This window comes from Rhinatrema bivittatum, chromosome 8, assembly GCF_901001135.1.
Source record: "Rhinatrema bivittatum chromosome 8, aRhiBiv1.1, whole genome shotgun sequence".
Classification (NCBI taxonomy): domain Eukaryota; kingdom Metazoa; phylum Chordata; class Amphibia; order Gymnophiona; family Rhinatrematidae; genus Rhinatrema; species Rhinatrema bivittatum.
In genome coordinates this window covers 256,230,605-256,248,214 of record NC_042622.1, presented here as the reverse complement: position 1 = coordinate 256,248,214, position 17,610 = coordinate 256,230,605, and the positions used below count along the sequence as shown (strand labels likewise).

The 17,610-nt window shown below is 50.9% G+C and overlaps 1 protein-coding gene across 2 annotated transcripts in view; it reads right to left on the bottom strand.

Moving 5' to 3' along the window:
- Positions 1 to 17,401, bottom strand: part of KLC2 (kinesin light chain 2) — a 176,585-nt gene extending 159,184 nt beyond the window's left edge. The window contains exon 1 of one of the 2 annotated variants that reach the window (XM_029614646.1): positions 17,309 to 17,401. Coding sequence is in view for 1 of the 2 variants with exons in the window: in XM_029614645.1 (XP_029470505.1) it covers positions 17,203 to 17,211 (9 nt within the window). In the remaining variant the exon portion in view is untranslated. Of the gene's footprint in view, positions 1 to 17,202 lie in introns of both variants that reach the window. The other variant, XM_029614645.1, reaches the window with a different exon arrangement.
- Between the last annotated feature and the right edge of the window lie 209 nt (positions 17,402 to 17,610).

Sequence of the window (17,610 nt, the reverse complement as noted above, 5' to 3'; positions counted from 1 at the left end):
GCGGCGAGGGACCTCCCCGAGGACCTGAATAGCCTGATCTGGCTGGACGGGTGGACCGCCGAATCCAACGCCATTTTCGGGAAGGGAGATCCGGTCGTAAACCCAGTAACTCTGGGTCTACATTTCTCTGACCGGTACCCTCCTCCTCTGCTTCTCCCGGAGACCAAGGTGTAGAGCCTATGCAGTTGGGTCGAGGCCCAATCTCGCAGGAAGAGAGAAGACGGCACCGCACTCAAGATCTGTGCCTATATTGCAGCAGCAAGGGGCACTTCCTAGCCCGTTGTGGTGAGCGGCCGGGAAACACCAGAACCTAAGGATCATTGAGGAGCTGACCCTAGGTAATAAAAGTTCCGCCTCCTCATCCACTGTATCTGTTACCCTCGGCTACCCCGGGGGTACCTTTGATACGTTGGCTTTGATCGACTCCGAAGCAGGAGGGAATTTCATCCTCGCAGACCTCGCTCAACAGTTGCAGATTGGGGTCCAACCCTGAATTCCTCCGATCCGGGTATCTTCGATTCACGGTACTCTCCTCCCGGGGAGCATTTCTACCTGCACCAAGCCCTTGATTCTTTGCACTAGTCTCTTACACGTGGAAGAAATCTTGTTTCTTATACTGGAGAGGTCCATTCACCCTATCATCTTGGGCATGGCCTGGCTGCAGAAGCATTCCCCAGTTATACACTGGGATACTCTGCAGATTGTATCCTGGGGTCTGCCTTGTTTTGACTCCTGCCTGACAGGTATCCCTCGTCCCAGCGTGCCTCTCCTGACCACGCCCATGGCACTCCCACCACAGTACCAAGATTACGAAGAGGTCTTCTCTAAGGAGAAAGCTGAACTCCTTCCGGAACACTGGCCCTTTGACTGTGCCATAAACCTGATCCCGGGCACTACGCCTCCCAGGGGACGGGTCTACCCCTTGTCTCTCCCAGAAACTCGGGCCATGTTGGCATACATTCAGAAGAATTTGGACAGAGGCTTCATTTGGCCCTCTAATTCCCCCGCCAGGGCCGGGTTCTTCTTTGTGGCGAAGAAGGATGGGTCACTCCAAACCTGCATCGACTACTGCGGCCTCAACGCCATCACACGAAGGGACAGGTACCGTTTGCCTCTGATTCCTGAATTACTAGACAGGCTTCAAGGAGCTAATGTCTTTACCAAGCTGGACCTCCGGGGCGCGTATAATTTGGTATGCATACGACCCGGCGATGAATGGAAGACCGCATTCAATACTAGAGACGGGCACTACGAAAATTTAGTCATGCCCTTCGGCTTATGCAATGTCCCTGTGGTCTTTCAGAACATGTTGCACACCTCTGTCATAGTATACCTCGACGATGTATTGGTGTATTCGAAAGACTTGTCTACGCACTGCGTACAAGTGCTGCAGAAACTCCGGGACAATCGTCTCTTTGCCAAGTTAGAGAAGTGCCAGTTCGAGCAGGAATCCTTGCCGTTCCTCGGATATATAATCTCATCCATGGGCTTCCACATGGATGCTGATAAGGTGGCGGCCATTTGGAATTGGCCACAGCTGGTAGGGGTCAAGGGCCTACAACGCTTCCTAGGCTTCGCTAATGGATGGTGGCACCACTTACGGCTCTTACCAGGAAGGGTGCCGATGCGAAGAATTGGTCCCCGACGGCAAAAAAGGCTTTCCAGAGGTTGAAGGAAGCCTTGATGTCTTTCTCCACCATCCAAATCCGCAGCGTCAGTTCATTGTGGAGGTAGACAATTGAGGTGTGCCGCGGGGACACCTTCAACCCGCTACATCAGGAATCGAAAACCTTCCAGACTTGAACATAGGTGAGAGAGGTAGACATGTTTTGCGCTTGCAAAAGGGTGGAAATAACGGAATCCATATAACCTTTCTTCCTCAACTGCCGCCTCTCATAAGCCAAGCCGCTAGACAAAAATGATCCACTTGATCAAAAAATACTGGACCTTGCCAAAGGAGATTCGGTAGATGACGGAGCCAAAGAGGACCGTCCACCCCAGCTTCCAGAGGCCCCGCACGGTTTGCAGTAGAGGAGGACCGGAAGGCTCATCTGCATACTGCTCCCAGCATCCCCCAGGAGAGGAGTCCAGAGGTCACCGCACGCGATCCAGGGATTGACTTCAACACCCCAGCTTCCAGAGACCCCGCACAGTTTGCAGTAGAGGAGGACCGGAAGCGCGGCCGTCTCAAATCCTTCCTTTGACTGAGTGAAGATTAATTTAACCGTGGTTTAAGAGGATTGGTAAGTATAGTTTTCAGAAATTTTTGAGCTTATAAAAGTTTGGTGAAAGGTGAAATTAAGGGATATATTCTTTAGAGTTTGTGTGTGTCTGAAGTAATAAGCAAGTCAGAGATAGTTAATTCTAGTGTCTGTCTTTCCCACCCACTCAACCCCTGATTTTTAGGCACAAGACACTTTCTCATTAAAAATCAATCAGGGTCTTATCTAAAACATAATATTGTACCAGCCCTTATTGAAAGTTTAATCATCCCCTTGTAGGACACTAGCTGATTAATTACTAAATTCACCTGTAAATTTAAAGTACTCTCATTCCAACTCCCTTAGTATCCTAAACTTAACTAAGCACTCAATATTACTAAGATGAAGGCAGCAGTCCAGCAGCAACAGGGGGGCTTTCCAGTCTTTTGCATTGAGTGTCACATGTATGATTTTTTACCCACCGGTGAGAGACTGTATGTGTGCACTTGGTGCAAAGAGCTCCTGGCTCTCAGGGAACAAGTCTGATCTCTGGAGGCTAGAGTAGCAGACTTGGAGAAGCTGAGGGAGACAGAGAGGTACATTGACAAGACCTTCAGGGACATAGTAGCCAAGTCCCAAATCCATTCTGGCAGCCCCAGTGCTGCCTTGGATCAGAAAGGTCTCCCAGTAGGAGAACATCACCCTGGTGTAGCAGGAAGTGATCCTGTAGCAAGGATCTGTTCTCCAGGTGATGTCCTCGCGCACTGAGGACAAATCTCCCAGGGCTACTGCCCAGAAGGGAAGGGTTAGGCCGGCCATCATAACTGGTGATTCGATTATTAGAAATGTAGATAGCAGGGTGGCTGGTGGACGTGAGGACTGCCTGGTAACTTGCCTGCCTGGTGCAAAGGTGGCAGACCTCACGCGTCACCTAGATAGGATTATAGACAGTGCTGGGGAGGAGCCTGCTGTCGTGGTATATGTGGGCACCAACGACATAGGAAAATGTGGGAGAGAGGTTCTGGAAGCCAAATTTAGGATTTTAGGTAGGAAGCTGAAATCCAGAACCTCCAGGGTGGCATTCTCTGAAATGCTTCCTGTTCCACGTGCAGGTCCCCAGAGGCAGGCAGAGCTCCAGAGTTTCAATGCGTGGATGAGACGATGGTGCAGGGAAGAGGGATTCAGCTTTGTAAGGAACTGGGGAAACTTTTGGGGAAAGGGGAGACTTTTCCGAAAGGATGGGCTCCACCTTAACCAGAGTGGAACCAAGCTGCTGGCACTAACTTTCAAAAACGAGATAGAGCAGTTTTTAAACTAGAACAAGGGGGAAAGCTGACAGTCACTCAGCAGTGCATGGTTCGGAAAAATGTATCCTTGAAGGATACTAATGAGAGGTTCCATTAAAAGCAAACATAGTTCATATGCCTATATGTAAAAAATCACCAAAGCTAATGCTTTCCGAATTATCCCAAACAACTGAAAAGCAGGTTGTTAAAACAAGCAAAAAACACACTTTGAAATGTCTGTATGCCAATGCCAGAAGTCTAAGAAGTAAGATGGGAGAGTTAGAGTGTATAGCAGCAAATGATGAGATTGACATAACTGGCATCACAGAGACTTGGTGGAAGGAGGATAACCAATGGGACAGTGCTATATCAGGGTACAAATTATATCGCAATGATAGGGAGAATCAACTTGGTGGGGGTGTGGCACTTTATGTCCGGGAGGGTATAGAGTCCAACAGGATAAAGATCATATAAGAGAGTAAATGCTCAGTAGAATCTATATGGATAGAACTCCCATGTGTGTTGGGTAAGAGTATAGTGATAGGAGTATACTACCGTCCACCTGGACAAAATGGTCAGAGAGATGATGAAATGCTAAGAGAAATCAGGGAAGGAAACCAATTTGGCGTGCAATAATAATGGGAGATTTCAATTACCCCAATATTGACTGGGTAAATGTAACATCAGGACTTGCTAGAGACATAAAGTTCCTGGATGTAATAAATGATTGCTCCATGAAGCAATCGGTTCAGGAACCAACAAGAGAGGGAGGTATTTTAGATTTAATTCTTAGTGGAACGCAAGATTTGGTGAGAGACGTAACCGTGGTGGGGCCACTTGGCAACAGTGATCATAACATGATCAAATTTAAACTAATAACTGGAAGGGGGACAATAAGTAAATCTGCAGCTCTAACACTAAATTTTAAAAAGGGAAACTTTGATAAAATGAGGAAAATAGTTAGAAAAAAACTGAAAGGTGCAGCTGCAAAGGTTAAAAGTGTTCAACAGGCTTGGACATTGTATTTTTAAACAATCTTAGAGGCACAGTCCATATGTATTCCGCGCATTAAGAAAGGTGGAAGGAAAGCAAAACGATTACCGTCATGGTTAAAAGGTGAGGTGAAAGAGGCTATTTTAGCCAAAAAAACATCCTTCAAAAATTGGAAGAAGGATCCATCTGAAGAAAATAGGATAAAACATAAGCATTGTCAAGGTAAGTGTAAAACATTGATAAGACAGGCGAAGAGAGAATTTGAAATAAAGTTGACCATAGAAGCAAAAACTCATAATAAAAACTTTTAAAAATATATCAAAAGCAAGAAACCTGTGAGGGAGTCGGTTGGACCATTAGATGACAGAGGGGTTAAAGGGGCTCTTAGGGAAGATAAGGCCATTGCAGAAAGACTAATGAATTCTTTGCCTCCGTGTTTACTAATGAGGATGTTGGGGAGATACCAGTTCCAGAAATGGTTTTCAGGGGTGATGAGTCAGACGAACTGAACGAAATCACTGTGAACCTGGAAGATGTAGTAGGCCAGATTGACAAACTAAAGAGTAGCAAATCACCTGGACCGGATGGTATGCATCCTAGGGTTTTGAAGGAACTCAAAAATGAAATTTCTGATCTATTAGTTAAAATTTGTAACCTATCATTAAAATGGTGAGATTACTTACCTGATAATCTCGTTTTCCTTAGTGTAGACAGATGGACTCAGAACAAGTGGGTATAGTGTGCTCGTGCTAGCAGTTGGAGACGGATCTGACGTCAGCACGGGTACATATACCCCCACAGGAAGTGAAGCTCTTGAGTAATCTGCCTTGCAAAAGCTGTTATGGATATATGTGTACTGACGATCAATGAAATAGTGAAAACAGGATTCCCCTGACCGATTGATAGTAGCTGGAGACCGCCAGCATTCCCAACCGGAAGGCGTCGACACCTGGCAGAGTGGACGCACTCATGTAAGAAGTGATAAGGCTTACCTTGAATCGGTGAAACCAATGTAGACAGGCAGCTGGGCGGGATGCTGAGTCCATCTGTCTACACTAAGGAAAACGAGATTATCAGGTAAGTAATCTCACCATTTCCTGTCGTGTAGCCAGATGGACTCAGAACAAGTGGGATGTACAAAAGCTTTACTCCCGGACTGGGCGGGAGGCTGCCTGAGGACCGTGTAAGACTGCCCTCGCAAATGCTGTGTCCTCCCTGGCCTGGACATCTAGACGGTAGAACCTGGAGAAGGTATGGAGGGAGGACCACGTCGCCGTTTTACATATTTCTGCAGGTGACAGCATCCTAGATTCCGCCCAAGATGCTGCTTGGGCTCTGGTAGAATGAGCCTTGACTTGAAGAGGCGGTGACTTCCCGGCCTCTACGTAGGCCGCTCTGATAACTTCTTTAATCCAGCGGGCGATGGTGGGCCGAGAGGCCGCTTTTCCTTATTTCTTCCCGCTGGGCAGGACGAACAGAAGGTCAGGCTTTCGTACTGTTTCTGTCATTTCCAGATATCTGGGCAGCAATCTGCCGATGTCGAGATGGCGTAACAAACGCCCTTCTTCAGATTTCTTCAAACCTGCTGTGGTTGGCAAGGATATGGTCTGGTTGAGGTGAAATTGTGAGACTACCTTAGGCAAGAAGGATGGAACCGTGCGAAGATGGATAGCCTCAGTAGTGATTCTGAGAAAAGGATCACGGCAAGACAGTGCTTGTAGCTCTGAGATGCGGCGTGCTGAACACACAGCCAGCAAGAACACCATCTTCAAAGTGAGAGAACGGAGAGACAGGCCCCGAAGGGATCTGAAGGTGGATCCCGCGAGGAAATCCAAAACTATATTGAGGTTCCACAAAGGCACTGGCCACTTCAGTGGCGGAAGAATGTGCTTGACTCCTTTGAGGAAGCGAGAAACATCTGGATGCGTGGCAATGGTCTTGCCATCCCTCCTGGGACCATAGCAAGACAGCGCAGCCACCTGAACCTTGATGGAGCTTAGGGAGAGACCCTTCTGAAGACCATCCTGCAGGAAATCCAAAACAATAGGGATTGTGGCCGCATGCGGATTGGTGCCGTGAGTGTCGCAACAGTCTTCAAATACTCTCCAGATCCGTACGTAGGTGAGGGATGTGGAAAACTTGCGCGCTCGGAGGAGTGTATCTATCACTGGCTCCGAGTAACCTCTTTTCTTCAGTCTAGCCCTCTCAATGGCCAGACCGTAAGAGAGAATTGAGCTGGATCCTCGTGGAGGATGGGACCTTGACGTAGCAGGTCCCTGAGCGGAGGCAGGGGAAGGGGCTCCCCTGCCAGTAGTCTTCTCATGTCCGCGTACAAGGGTCTTCTTGGCCACTCTGGTGCCACTAGAAGAACTAGGCCCCGGTACTTCTGAATCTTGTGGATAAGGGTGCCCAGCAGGGGCCACAGAGGAAAGGCATATAGCAGGGCCCCTGGAGGCCACGGCTGAACCAGGGCGTCGATCCCGTGAGAGAACGGATCTCGCTTGCGGCTGAAGTATCTGGGTACTTGAGCATTGGACCTGTCCGCTAATAAGTCCATGTCCGGAATCCCCCAGTGATCCACAATCATCTGGAAGGCTGTGGGCGACAGCTGCCATTCCCCCGGATTTAGGCTTTCTCTGCTGATGAAGTCTGCCGTGGTGTTGTCCCTTCCGGCAATGTGGATGGTGGAGATGTCCTGAAGATTCGCCTCTGCCCAAGTCATCAGCGGGGCTATCTCGAGGGACACCTATTGGCTTCTGGTTCCGCCCTGTCGGTTGATGTATGCCACCATGGTGGCGCTGTCCGACATCACTCTGACTGCTCTGTTCCTCAGTCTGTGAGCAAATTGCAGGCAGGCTAACCGGACTGCCCATGCTTCGAGGCGATTGATGTTCCACCCCGCTTCTTCTCTGTTCCACTGCCCTTGGGTGGTGAGTTCTTCGCAGTGTGCTCCCCATCCGCTCAGGCTGGCATCTGTGGTGAGCAGAATCCACACGGGGGAGGACATCTTCGATCCCCTGCTCATGTGGTTGGGCTGCAACCACCACCGTAACTGGGTCCGCACTCTGGCTGGTAGAGGTAGATGCACGGAGTAGTTCCGGAAGCGGGGACTCCAGCGAGAGAGCAGGGAGTTTTGTAGAGGTCTCATATGGGCCCTTGCCCAGGGTACCACTTCCAGGGTGGATGCCATGAGGCCGAGAACCTGCAGGTAATCCCAAGCTATGGGCCAGCTGGCCGCCATCAAGGACCGGAGACGCGTCTGCAGTTTTAACCTTCTCTTGGTGGTGAGACTGACTGTGTCTGCCTGGGTGTCGAACTGGACTCCCAGATATTCCAGAGATTGGGAAGGCTGAAGGCAACTCTTGTTTAGGTTGACTACCCATCCCAGGCTTTCCAGAAGGGCGATCACTCTGTTGGTAGCCCGATGGCTCTCCTCTTGCGATTTCGCCCTGATCAGCCAATCGTCTAGGTAGGGATGGACAAGGATTCCTTCCCGTCTGAGCGCCGCTGCTACCACTACGATCACCTTGGTGAAGGTCCGCGGCGACGTGGCCAGCCCGAAGGGCAAAGCCCGGAACTGGAAGTGGCGTCCCAGCACCTTGAAGCGTAGGTAGCGCTGATGATCCTGGTGAATTGGGATATGCAGGTAGGCTTCTGATAAATCTAAGGCCTTGAGGAATTCTCCTGGCTGTACTGCGTTCTTGACTGAGCGCAGCGTTTCCATGCGAAACCTCGGGACCCGTAAGTATCGATTGACTGACTTGAGGTCCAATACGGGCCGGAAAGTGCCCTCTTTCTTGGGTACCATGAAATAAATGGAATAATGCCCAGAATTCATTTCCCATGCAGGTACCGGGATTATGGCTTTCAAGGACAGGAGCCTCGCCAAGGTAGCTTCCAATGCTGCCTTCTTGTGGATCGGACACGAAGATTCCACAAACCTGTCCGGAGGTAGATGATGGAAGTCCAGAAAATAACCCTCTCGGATGATGGCGAGGACCCACTGGTCCGACGTAATCTCGACCCATCTGGGGTAGAAGAGGGTTAACCTTCCCCCTATGGCCCCGTCCCCCAGATGGATCGGCTGAATCTCATTGGGAGGTGCGGCCGGGCCCTGAACCCGAGCCAGCTCCCCTCTTCTGCTGCTTGGGCCGAAAGGACTGGTTCCTGGCCTGAGGTCGGGGTGCCTGATAGCGACCCCTATAGGGAATGAAGCATTGGGAGCTTCTGCCTCTGGAAGGCCTTGGAAAGGCGCGCTGGTTCCTTTTGAACCTGTCTTCCGGCAGTCGAGGTATAGGAGAGGCACCCCATGTGCTGGCCAGATTATCAAGGTCGCTTCCGAACAGGAAAGAACCCCTAAAGGGCATTCTGGTGAGGCGTGTCTTCGAAGGAGCATCGGCTGACCAGTTCCGTATCCAGAGCTGCCTCCTGGCAGCTACAGAAGAGGAGATCCCCTTGGCTGTTGTATGGACTAGGTCGGATGCAGCATCCGTGAGGAACGAGAGAGCGCACTCCATGTCTGCCGCCGGAGCATTGTTCCTGACCTGTGACAAACAGGAACGTGTCACCACTGTGCAGCAGGTTACGATTCGCAAAGACAGAGCTGCCACCTCAAATGTCTGTTTCAGGATGGCGTCCAGTCGCCGGTCGTGAGGTTCCTTGAGGGCCGCCCCCCCCCTCAACTGGAATGGTAGTGCGCTTGACCACCGCGCTAACCAAGGCGTCCACCTGAGGGCACGCCAGCATCTCCTTGATTGCCGGATCCAAGGGGTACATGCCTATCAGGCCCCGACCCCCTTTGAATGAGGCCGCTGGTGCAGCCCATTCCAGATCTATCAGTTGCTGTGCGGCTTGCAAGAAGGGAAAATGGCGGGCTGTAGGACGAAGACCTTCCAGCAGAGGGTTCTGTGTAGATGGCACCGTAGTGCTGGGGCCTGTAATATCCAACTCCGCCAGGCACTGAGATACTAGGTCGGAGAGATCTTCCTTGGGAAAGAACCGCCTCATGGTTCGATATGGCTCCATCCCCGAGGGAAGTTCCCTCTCTTCGGAGGGTTCTGATTCAGTCTCCGAGACATCAGGGTCCGCCTGAACCGGACTGCCCGGAGGCGGGTGTGCTTGCCCACGATAAGGGCGCGAAGGTCGAGGGGCAGGATCCGCTGGAGCAGCAACAGGAGCAGCAGCAACAGCAGGGCCTGGACGGGAAGCTGATTGCATCTGTACAAAGGGCATGGATCCCCTTAAAGAGATCCACCCAGGAAATGGAGGTGGTCTCAAGTCGTCGGGGTACCAGGTCCCCCGGGATTCCAGGTTGTTCGAGACTGCCTGCGAGATCCGGGGTGGCCCCTGGGGAACTGTCAACAAACCTCGGTTGAGACTGGTCCTGGCCAGAGGCTCCCACTGCCTCCTCACATTGGGCACAAAGGGAGTCTGGCTCCTCGCTGTGCGTGGCTCTGAGCTGGCATGCAGAGCAGAGGCCGAGAGCTTTCACGCCGGAATCAGGAGGCGCCGCCGCCAGGGACACCGGGGCATTCGATTGTTCCATTGCGCGCTGAAGAATATGCGCTGAATAATATGCGGCAGCAATATGCGCTCAATACAATATGTGCTCAATACAATATGCGCTCAATATAATATGCGCTCAACAATAAGCGACAGCTATATACGCTTAATACAATATGAGCTCAATAGTAAGCGGCAGCTATATACGCTTAATACAATATGTGCTCAATAATAAGAGGCAGCTATATACGCTTAATACAATATGCGCTCAATAATATGCGGACAGCAATATACGCTAAATACAATATGCGCTCAATAATATGCGGTCAGCAATATACGCTCAATACAATATATGCTCAACAATATGCAATATACGCTCAAATAAGAAGCACTTAATACAATACAGGCGCCTATCATGGGCACTCAATACCTGAACAGGGCCGACAAAATGGCGACCTCCGCGGCATGCCGCATACAGGCAACGCCGCCGATCCTCGAACTTCGGAGACCAAAAGTAAAAGTTGTGCGCCTTACCTGATCCTCGGCGCTTCCCGGCTGAAACCCGGGCGGTCTCCGGCTGCGGGGGGAGAGGGGAATACCTTCACCGCCACGCTTGAGGAATGCACCCCCTGCCTCCCAAGTCCACGCCGGGACCGAGGCACCTCTTAGCCCGACCCAAGCCCTTCCTGCTCGGGGGCTTGGTCCCTGCCGCGATTCGGCCACCGGACCGAGGCCTAAACCTCCGAGGGATCACAGAAATCACCTCGGGAAACTCAACTGGGGGAGGGACCGAATGGTATCACCATAGGAGTGTGGGGCTCGATGTTCCTGTAGAAATTTAGTAAGTAGAAAGTAGAAAATAGAAAGTAGATTGGAAACATGCTCAGCGAGCATGCAGGCTCTCCAAACTGCTTTGGAGACGGAAATTACTGAAGAGCTTCACTTCCTGTGGGGGTATATGTACCCGTGCTGACGTCAGATCCGTCTCCAACTGCTAGCACGAGCACACTATACCCACTTGTTCTGAGTCCATCTGGCTACACGACAGGAAATCATCCATTGTACCTGAAGACTGGAGGGTGGCCGATGTAACCCCAATATTTAAAAAAGGCTCCAGGGGCGATCCGGGTAACTATAGACCAGTGAGCCAGACTTCAGTGCCGGGAAAAATAGTGGAAATATTCTCAAGATCAAAATCGTAGCGCATATAGAAAGACATAAGAACATAAGAACATAAGAAAATGCCATACTGGGTCAAGCCCAGCATCCTGTTTCCAACAGTGGCCAGTCCAGGCCATAAGAACCTGGCAAGTACCCAAAAACATGATTTAATGGGACACAGTCAACATGGATTTACCCAAGGGAAGTCTTGCCTAACAAATCTGCTTCATTTTTTGAAGGGGTTAATAAACATGTGGATAAAGGTGAACCGGTAGATGTAGTGTATTTGGATTTTCAGAAGGCGTTTGACAAAAGTCCCTCATGAGAGGCTTCTACAAAAACTAAAAAGTCATGGGATAGGAGGCGATGTCCTTTCGTGGATTACAAACTGGTTAAAAGACAGGAAACAGAGAGTAGGATTAAATGGTCAATTTTCCCAGTGCAAAAGGGTAAACAGTGGAGTGCCTCAGGGATCTGTACTTGGATGATCTGGAAAGGATGATCTGGAAAGGAATACGACGAGTGAGGTTATCAAATTTGCGGATGACACAAAATTATTCAGAGTAGTTAAATCACAAGCAGACTGTGATACATTACAAGAGGATCTTGCAAGACTGGAAGATTGGGCATCCAAATGGCAGATGAAATTTAATGTGGACAAGTGCAAGGTGTTGCATATGGGGAAAAATAACCCTTGCTGTAGTTCCACGATGTTAGGTTCCATATTAGGAACTACCACCCAGGAAAAAGATCTAGGCATCATAGTGGATCATACTTTAAAATCGTCGGCTCAGTGTGCTGCAGCAGTCAAAAAAGCAAATAGAATGTTAGGAATTATTAGGAAGGGAATGGTTAATAGAATGGAAAAAGTCATAATGCCTCTGTATCGCTCCATGGTGAGACCGCAACTTGAATACTGTGTACAATTCTGGTCGCCGCATCTCAAAAAAGATATAGCTGCGATGGAGAAGGTACAGAGAAGGGCAACCAAAATGATAAAGGAGATGGAACAGCTCCCCTATGAGGAAAGGCTGAAGAGGTTAGGGCTGTTCAGCTTGGAGAAGAGATGGCTGAGGGGGGAAATGATAGAGGTCTTTAAGATCATGAGAGGTCTTGAACGAGTAGATGTGACTCGGTTATTTACACTTTCGAATAATAGAAGGACTAGGGGCATTCCATGAAGCACATTTAAGACTAGTCGGAGAAAATTCTTTTCACTCAACGCACAATAAAGCTCTGGAATTTGTTGCCAGAGGATGTGGTTAGTGCAGTTAGTGTAGCTGGGTTCAAAAAAGGTTTGGATAAGTTCTTGGAGGAGAAGTCCATTAATGGCTATTAATCAAGTAGACTTAAGGAATAGCCACTGCTATTAATTGCATCAGTAGCATGGGTTCTTCTTAGAGTTTTGGTAATTGCCAGGTTCTAGTGGCCTGGTTTTGGCCTCTGTTGGAAACAGGATGCTGTGCTTGATGGACCCTTGGTCTGACCCAGCATGGCAATTTCTTATGTTCTTATCTGCAAACCACGGCCGCTGTGGCCACTCCGGAGCCATGAGAACGACTGATCCTGTGTGAGCCTCTATCCTTCGCAAGACCTTGCCCACCAACAGCCAGGGAGGAAAGATGTACAGCAGAATGTCGCAAGGCCACGGCAGGACCAAAGCATCAACACCTTCCGCCCCATGTTCCCTCCTGCAAATGACGAACCGAGCCGCCTTTGCATTTCTCTGAGTCACCATCAGGTCCAGGCGAGGAACACCCCGTCGACGAGTCACGAGATGCATTGCCTCCTCAGAAAGTTCCCACTTTCCGGGATCGAGATGCTGGTGACTGAGAAAATCCGCCTGAACGTTGTTGACCCTGGCTATGTGGGAAGCTGCCAGCCGAACCAGATGGCACGCCTTCCACAGCATTGGCCGATCGGCTTCCAATGCCACTGGACATCCTCTGGTTCCCCCGTCAATCAGTGCGAGTATTGTCGGACAATACTCGCACTGATTGACGGGGGAACCAGGGGAAGGAAACTGCGCAACACAGACGTACTGCCCTGGTTTCCAAGCGATTTCTGGACCATTTCGCCTGCTGCCCTGTCCAATGGCCCTGTGCTGCCCTCGATTGGCAAACCGCACCCCAGCTGGAAAGGCTGGCGTCTGTCATCACGACTACCCACTGGGGCTCCCCCAAGTCCATTCCGCACTGCATGTGGGCCGGAATCAACCACAAACTGAGACTGGACCTGGCAGGTCCAAGAGCGGCAATCGGATTTGGAACTCTTCCGACTTCGGGTCCCAACGAGAAATTAACGCCCTCTGCAAGGGTCTCATATGAGCAAAGGCCCAAGGGACTAATTCTAGAGTAGACGCCATAGAACCAAGCATCTGCAAGTAATCCCAAACCCGGGGTAGCGGTAGAGACAACAGCCGCCGGATCTGCACCGTTAACGTGTCGATTCGCTCCTGCGTGAGAAAGACCTTGCCGACCGATGTGTCGAATCGAGCACCCAAGAAGTTCAGCACCTGGGATGGGACTAACTGGCTCTTGGCAAAATTGATGACCCAACCAAGGGACTGGAGCCGGGCTACTACTGATTGAACCGCTGCCCTGCAAAGCTCCTCCGACTTTGCGTGGATGAGCCAATCGTCCAAATACGGATGAACCAAAATCCCCTCTCGCCTGAGGGCCACAGCTACTATCACCATTACTTTGGTGAAGACGCGGGGAGCTGTCGCCAACCCAAACAGAAGTGCCTAAAACTGATAATGCTCGCCCAAAATCATGAACCGGAGAAACCGCCGATACTGTTAGCGGATCCCTATGTGACGATACGCTTCCGTCAGGTCTAAAGAAGTCAAATATTCGCCGGAGTGGACAACCGCAATGACTGAGCGGAGAGTTTCCATGCAAAAACGGGGTACCTGAAGCGCTTTGTTCACCTTCTTCAGATCCAAGATCGGGCGGAAGGAGCCTTCTTTCTTGGGAACCACAAAATCTATGGAGTATCTGCCGGTCCTGCATTCCTCCGGCAGGACCGGGACAATGGCTCCCAGTGCTTTCAACCGGCCCAGGGTGTGAAGCACCGCTGTCAGTTTCGCGTGGGCCCCATAGGGTGGCATCAAGAACAGGTCCTGCAAGGGGCGTGCAAAATCCAAAGCATAGCCATGTTCGATGATGCTTAGAACCCAATGGTCTGACGTAATCTTGACCCACTCCTCGAAGAATAAAAAGACAGGCATCCGCCTATCACCGGAACAGAGGAGTGGGCCAAGACACCTTCATTGGGAGGACTTGCCCTCGGAAGATCCCTGCGGCCACGAAAGGAATGAGACCAAGCCTAAGACCTCATCGACAGCTGACGTGGAGTGAAGACCGAAGCTCTGGTCTGCCGAAACTTGCGCTGTCCCCGATACAGAGGGCGTGTCAACCCAAAGGACCTGGAGGTTCTAGGCTTGTCCTCCGGTAACTTGTACACCTTATTGTCCCCAAGGGATTTGATAAGGGCTTCTAGATCATCCCCAAACAAGAATTTCCCTTTAAAGGGAAGATTGCCTAGCGGGGCCTTGCAGGAAACATTGGCTGACCAGTTGCGGAGCCACAGAAGCTGTCTAGCAGAGACTGCCGACGCCATAGTGTGTGAAGACACCCAAAGAAGATAGTACAAGGTATCCGCGGTGTAAGCCACAGTCGTCTCCATGAGATCTGCCTGTTCCGCTTCAGGCAACTCCTGCGTGGTGAGCAACTGCTGCACCCAACGAAGAGTTGCCCTTTGCATGAGGCTGCTGCAGACCGCCGCCCAAACGCAAAGCACAGAGACCTCAAAAATCCGGTTGAGAAGGACCTCCAGCTTCCTATCCTGAAAATCCTTAAGAGCAGCATCCCCTGCTACCGGAATGGCTTAGTCCGCTTAGTGATGGCTGAAATGGCTGCATCCACTTTAGGGGACCTTAAGGATGGCCAAGGACTCGTCTGGCAGCGGGTAGAGCTTCTCCATGGCTCACCCCACCCGAAGGCTGGCCTCGGGAGCCTCCCATTCTTGGGTCACTAGTTCCAGTAGCATCGGATGAAAAGGAAAAGCTTTAGGAGGGGCCCAAAGCCCCAAGAGAACAGGGTCCCCCCTTAGTAGCCTCCGAGCTCGGCTGCGGCGCCTCAATACCGAGCTCGGTCAGAACATGAGGGACTAAATTATCAAGCTCCTCCCTCCAAAACAACCTGAGGACCCTTGGGTCATCCCCCTCAACTGGGGTGGGCTCATCAACAACATCCCTGCCAATATCCACGAGAAGAGGGTCCAGCGAAGTGGGATAAGGTGGATCGAAACCCGGGGTCCCAGAGGGATCCAAAACCGCACGGTCTGAACTCCCTCTGGAGGAATCGGAACCCCCAGAAAGCCTAGCCAACTTCGCAGGCGGAGGATCCTCAGCCTGCAACTCAGCCTCGGCCGCCAAAAAGGCCTTGTGCATTAAGAGCACACATCTGGAAGGGACGCCGCCCCTTTAAAGCCCCCCCCCCCCCACCATGGGAGGGTCAGAGCTCGGAGAAGAGGCAGGCACTGGGAGCCGCTGTCTAACAGGGCTCAAATTCGGCGGGGAGAGAGGCAGAGGGATCTCCCCTCCCCCTGCATCCAGCCCTCCCCACTGGAACATGGTGGAGGCAAAATGGCCACCGTTCCCACGCTAGACGGGGACGGGGCAGGCCGAGGACGGCAGAGACGCAAATTCCTCCCTGTGCCCCGGGAGCACGCTGAAAATGACCCGCTGCTGCTCCCCGACGATCCCTCCCCTCCCGGAAGGCACCGTGTACAAAGGCCATCGCGGGAGAGCCGCTCCACCGGCTCCCTGCATGCTGAACACGACGAACCCAAGGCATGTCCGCGGAGAGGGAGCAAGCACGAGGCCGAAAAAAAGAGGCAAAAATCGCCCTTCTGGAGCCCCGGGAAACCTGTGGTCAATGTAGCAAAACAAGTTTTGGGGGTTTTTTTTCAAAATGCTGACATGCAGCCTCCCACGGGAAAAAACGCCCCTGGGACCTCAATTGTGGAACAGGCAGCCCCCCTCCCCCTCGAGAAATTATACCGTCTCAGGGAGCAAGGGGGAGGGACCGCCCCCACCAGTTAATCCCCCTACTCACAGCACAAGAAGCGGCTCTGGGAAAACAGCTAACAGCAGGGTATCTAACTCCAGTCGTGCCTCAACCAAGGCAGCAGACTTGGGAGGACTGACTCTGTCACATCCAGAAAGAAAAACTAACTACTTTTTTTTTTTTTTTTTTTTTTTTTTTAAATAGCTTGATTTAGCCACTGGTAGAAAGCAAACCCCTCTAGTCTTACTATTCCTGGCTTGCTTTGCTTTCCTTGCTTTTTTTTTTTTTTTTTAATGGATCAGGACCACAGGTTCTGTCACCCTCATCTGCTGGAGTCAGAGAAATACTTAAGGATTGCAGGTGGCACACCAGGGTAAGAGGGGATGCCTTTCAGTTTTTTCTATGACTCCATCTGCTGGAAGGGAGACACAACCCAGCGGTCTGGACTAATCCTGGGTCCTACAGGGAAACCCATTTGTCTGGACTGATCTGGGGTATGCACAGGAACCCTGTATGTAACCTCTCTTTATACTTTCCTATTCAGCTTTCATCAAGGAGCCATCATATGTGGCCTCTCTCCTTCTTCCAACAGTCATACATGCATTATAATAAATTTCCTTCCTACAGTCCCTAACACCTGTCCCTCCACCCTTCCTCCCCGAAGATATAAAGTCAGGATTAACCCAGTTCAAGGGAAATAACACAATAATCAGAATTCTAATCTTAACATACTACGCAAGAGAAAAACCTTGCTGAGATATAAGGGGCTGGCACACCTGTATCCCCCTGCAATACCACCCCTTCCTCGCCAGGGGGCGACCCACTCAATACTGATCATGGCGACGCAATGCGGTGCGGCACAGAAACAGATCAGAGGTAAAAACTGGAATGGAAAATAAGACTCTCGCCCCGCAAAATAAGATCATATTCACCCCGCCCCCAACATATCGAGAGAGGAACCATAAACTGCAAACGCCTCCTTACCCCAGCCATACAGTTCTGTGAATGCACCGAAAGCCTCCAAACCCCAGGAAAGGCGTGTGAAAACTGCTCGCCCGCTAACAAAGCAAGATAGTATTATATACCCTACCCCATTCCAGGTATAAGGCTCCGTTATGGAAGTAGGAGAGGGATTATACTCCCTTGCCCTGCCATGGTGTATACAGAAATCCCCAACCTTGCATCGCTTCTCACCTAGAGTCCCATTAATAGAGCCGCTACTCACTCAGCAAAGCCTGACCCTGCCGCCAGGAGAAGGGGAGGAGCTGAAGGAGGGGCTAGGGAGGAGATGAAGAAGAGCGGGGACCAAAGAAGAGAAGAGAGTGAGATGGGAGCAGGGGACAGAGAGGTAGGATAGAGAGACGGGTTAGGATTTTGGTATTGCCAAAAAAA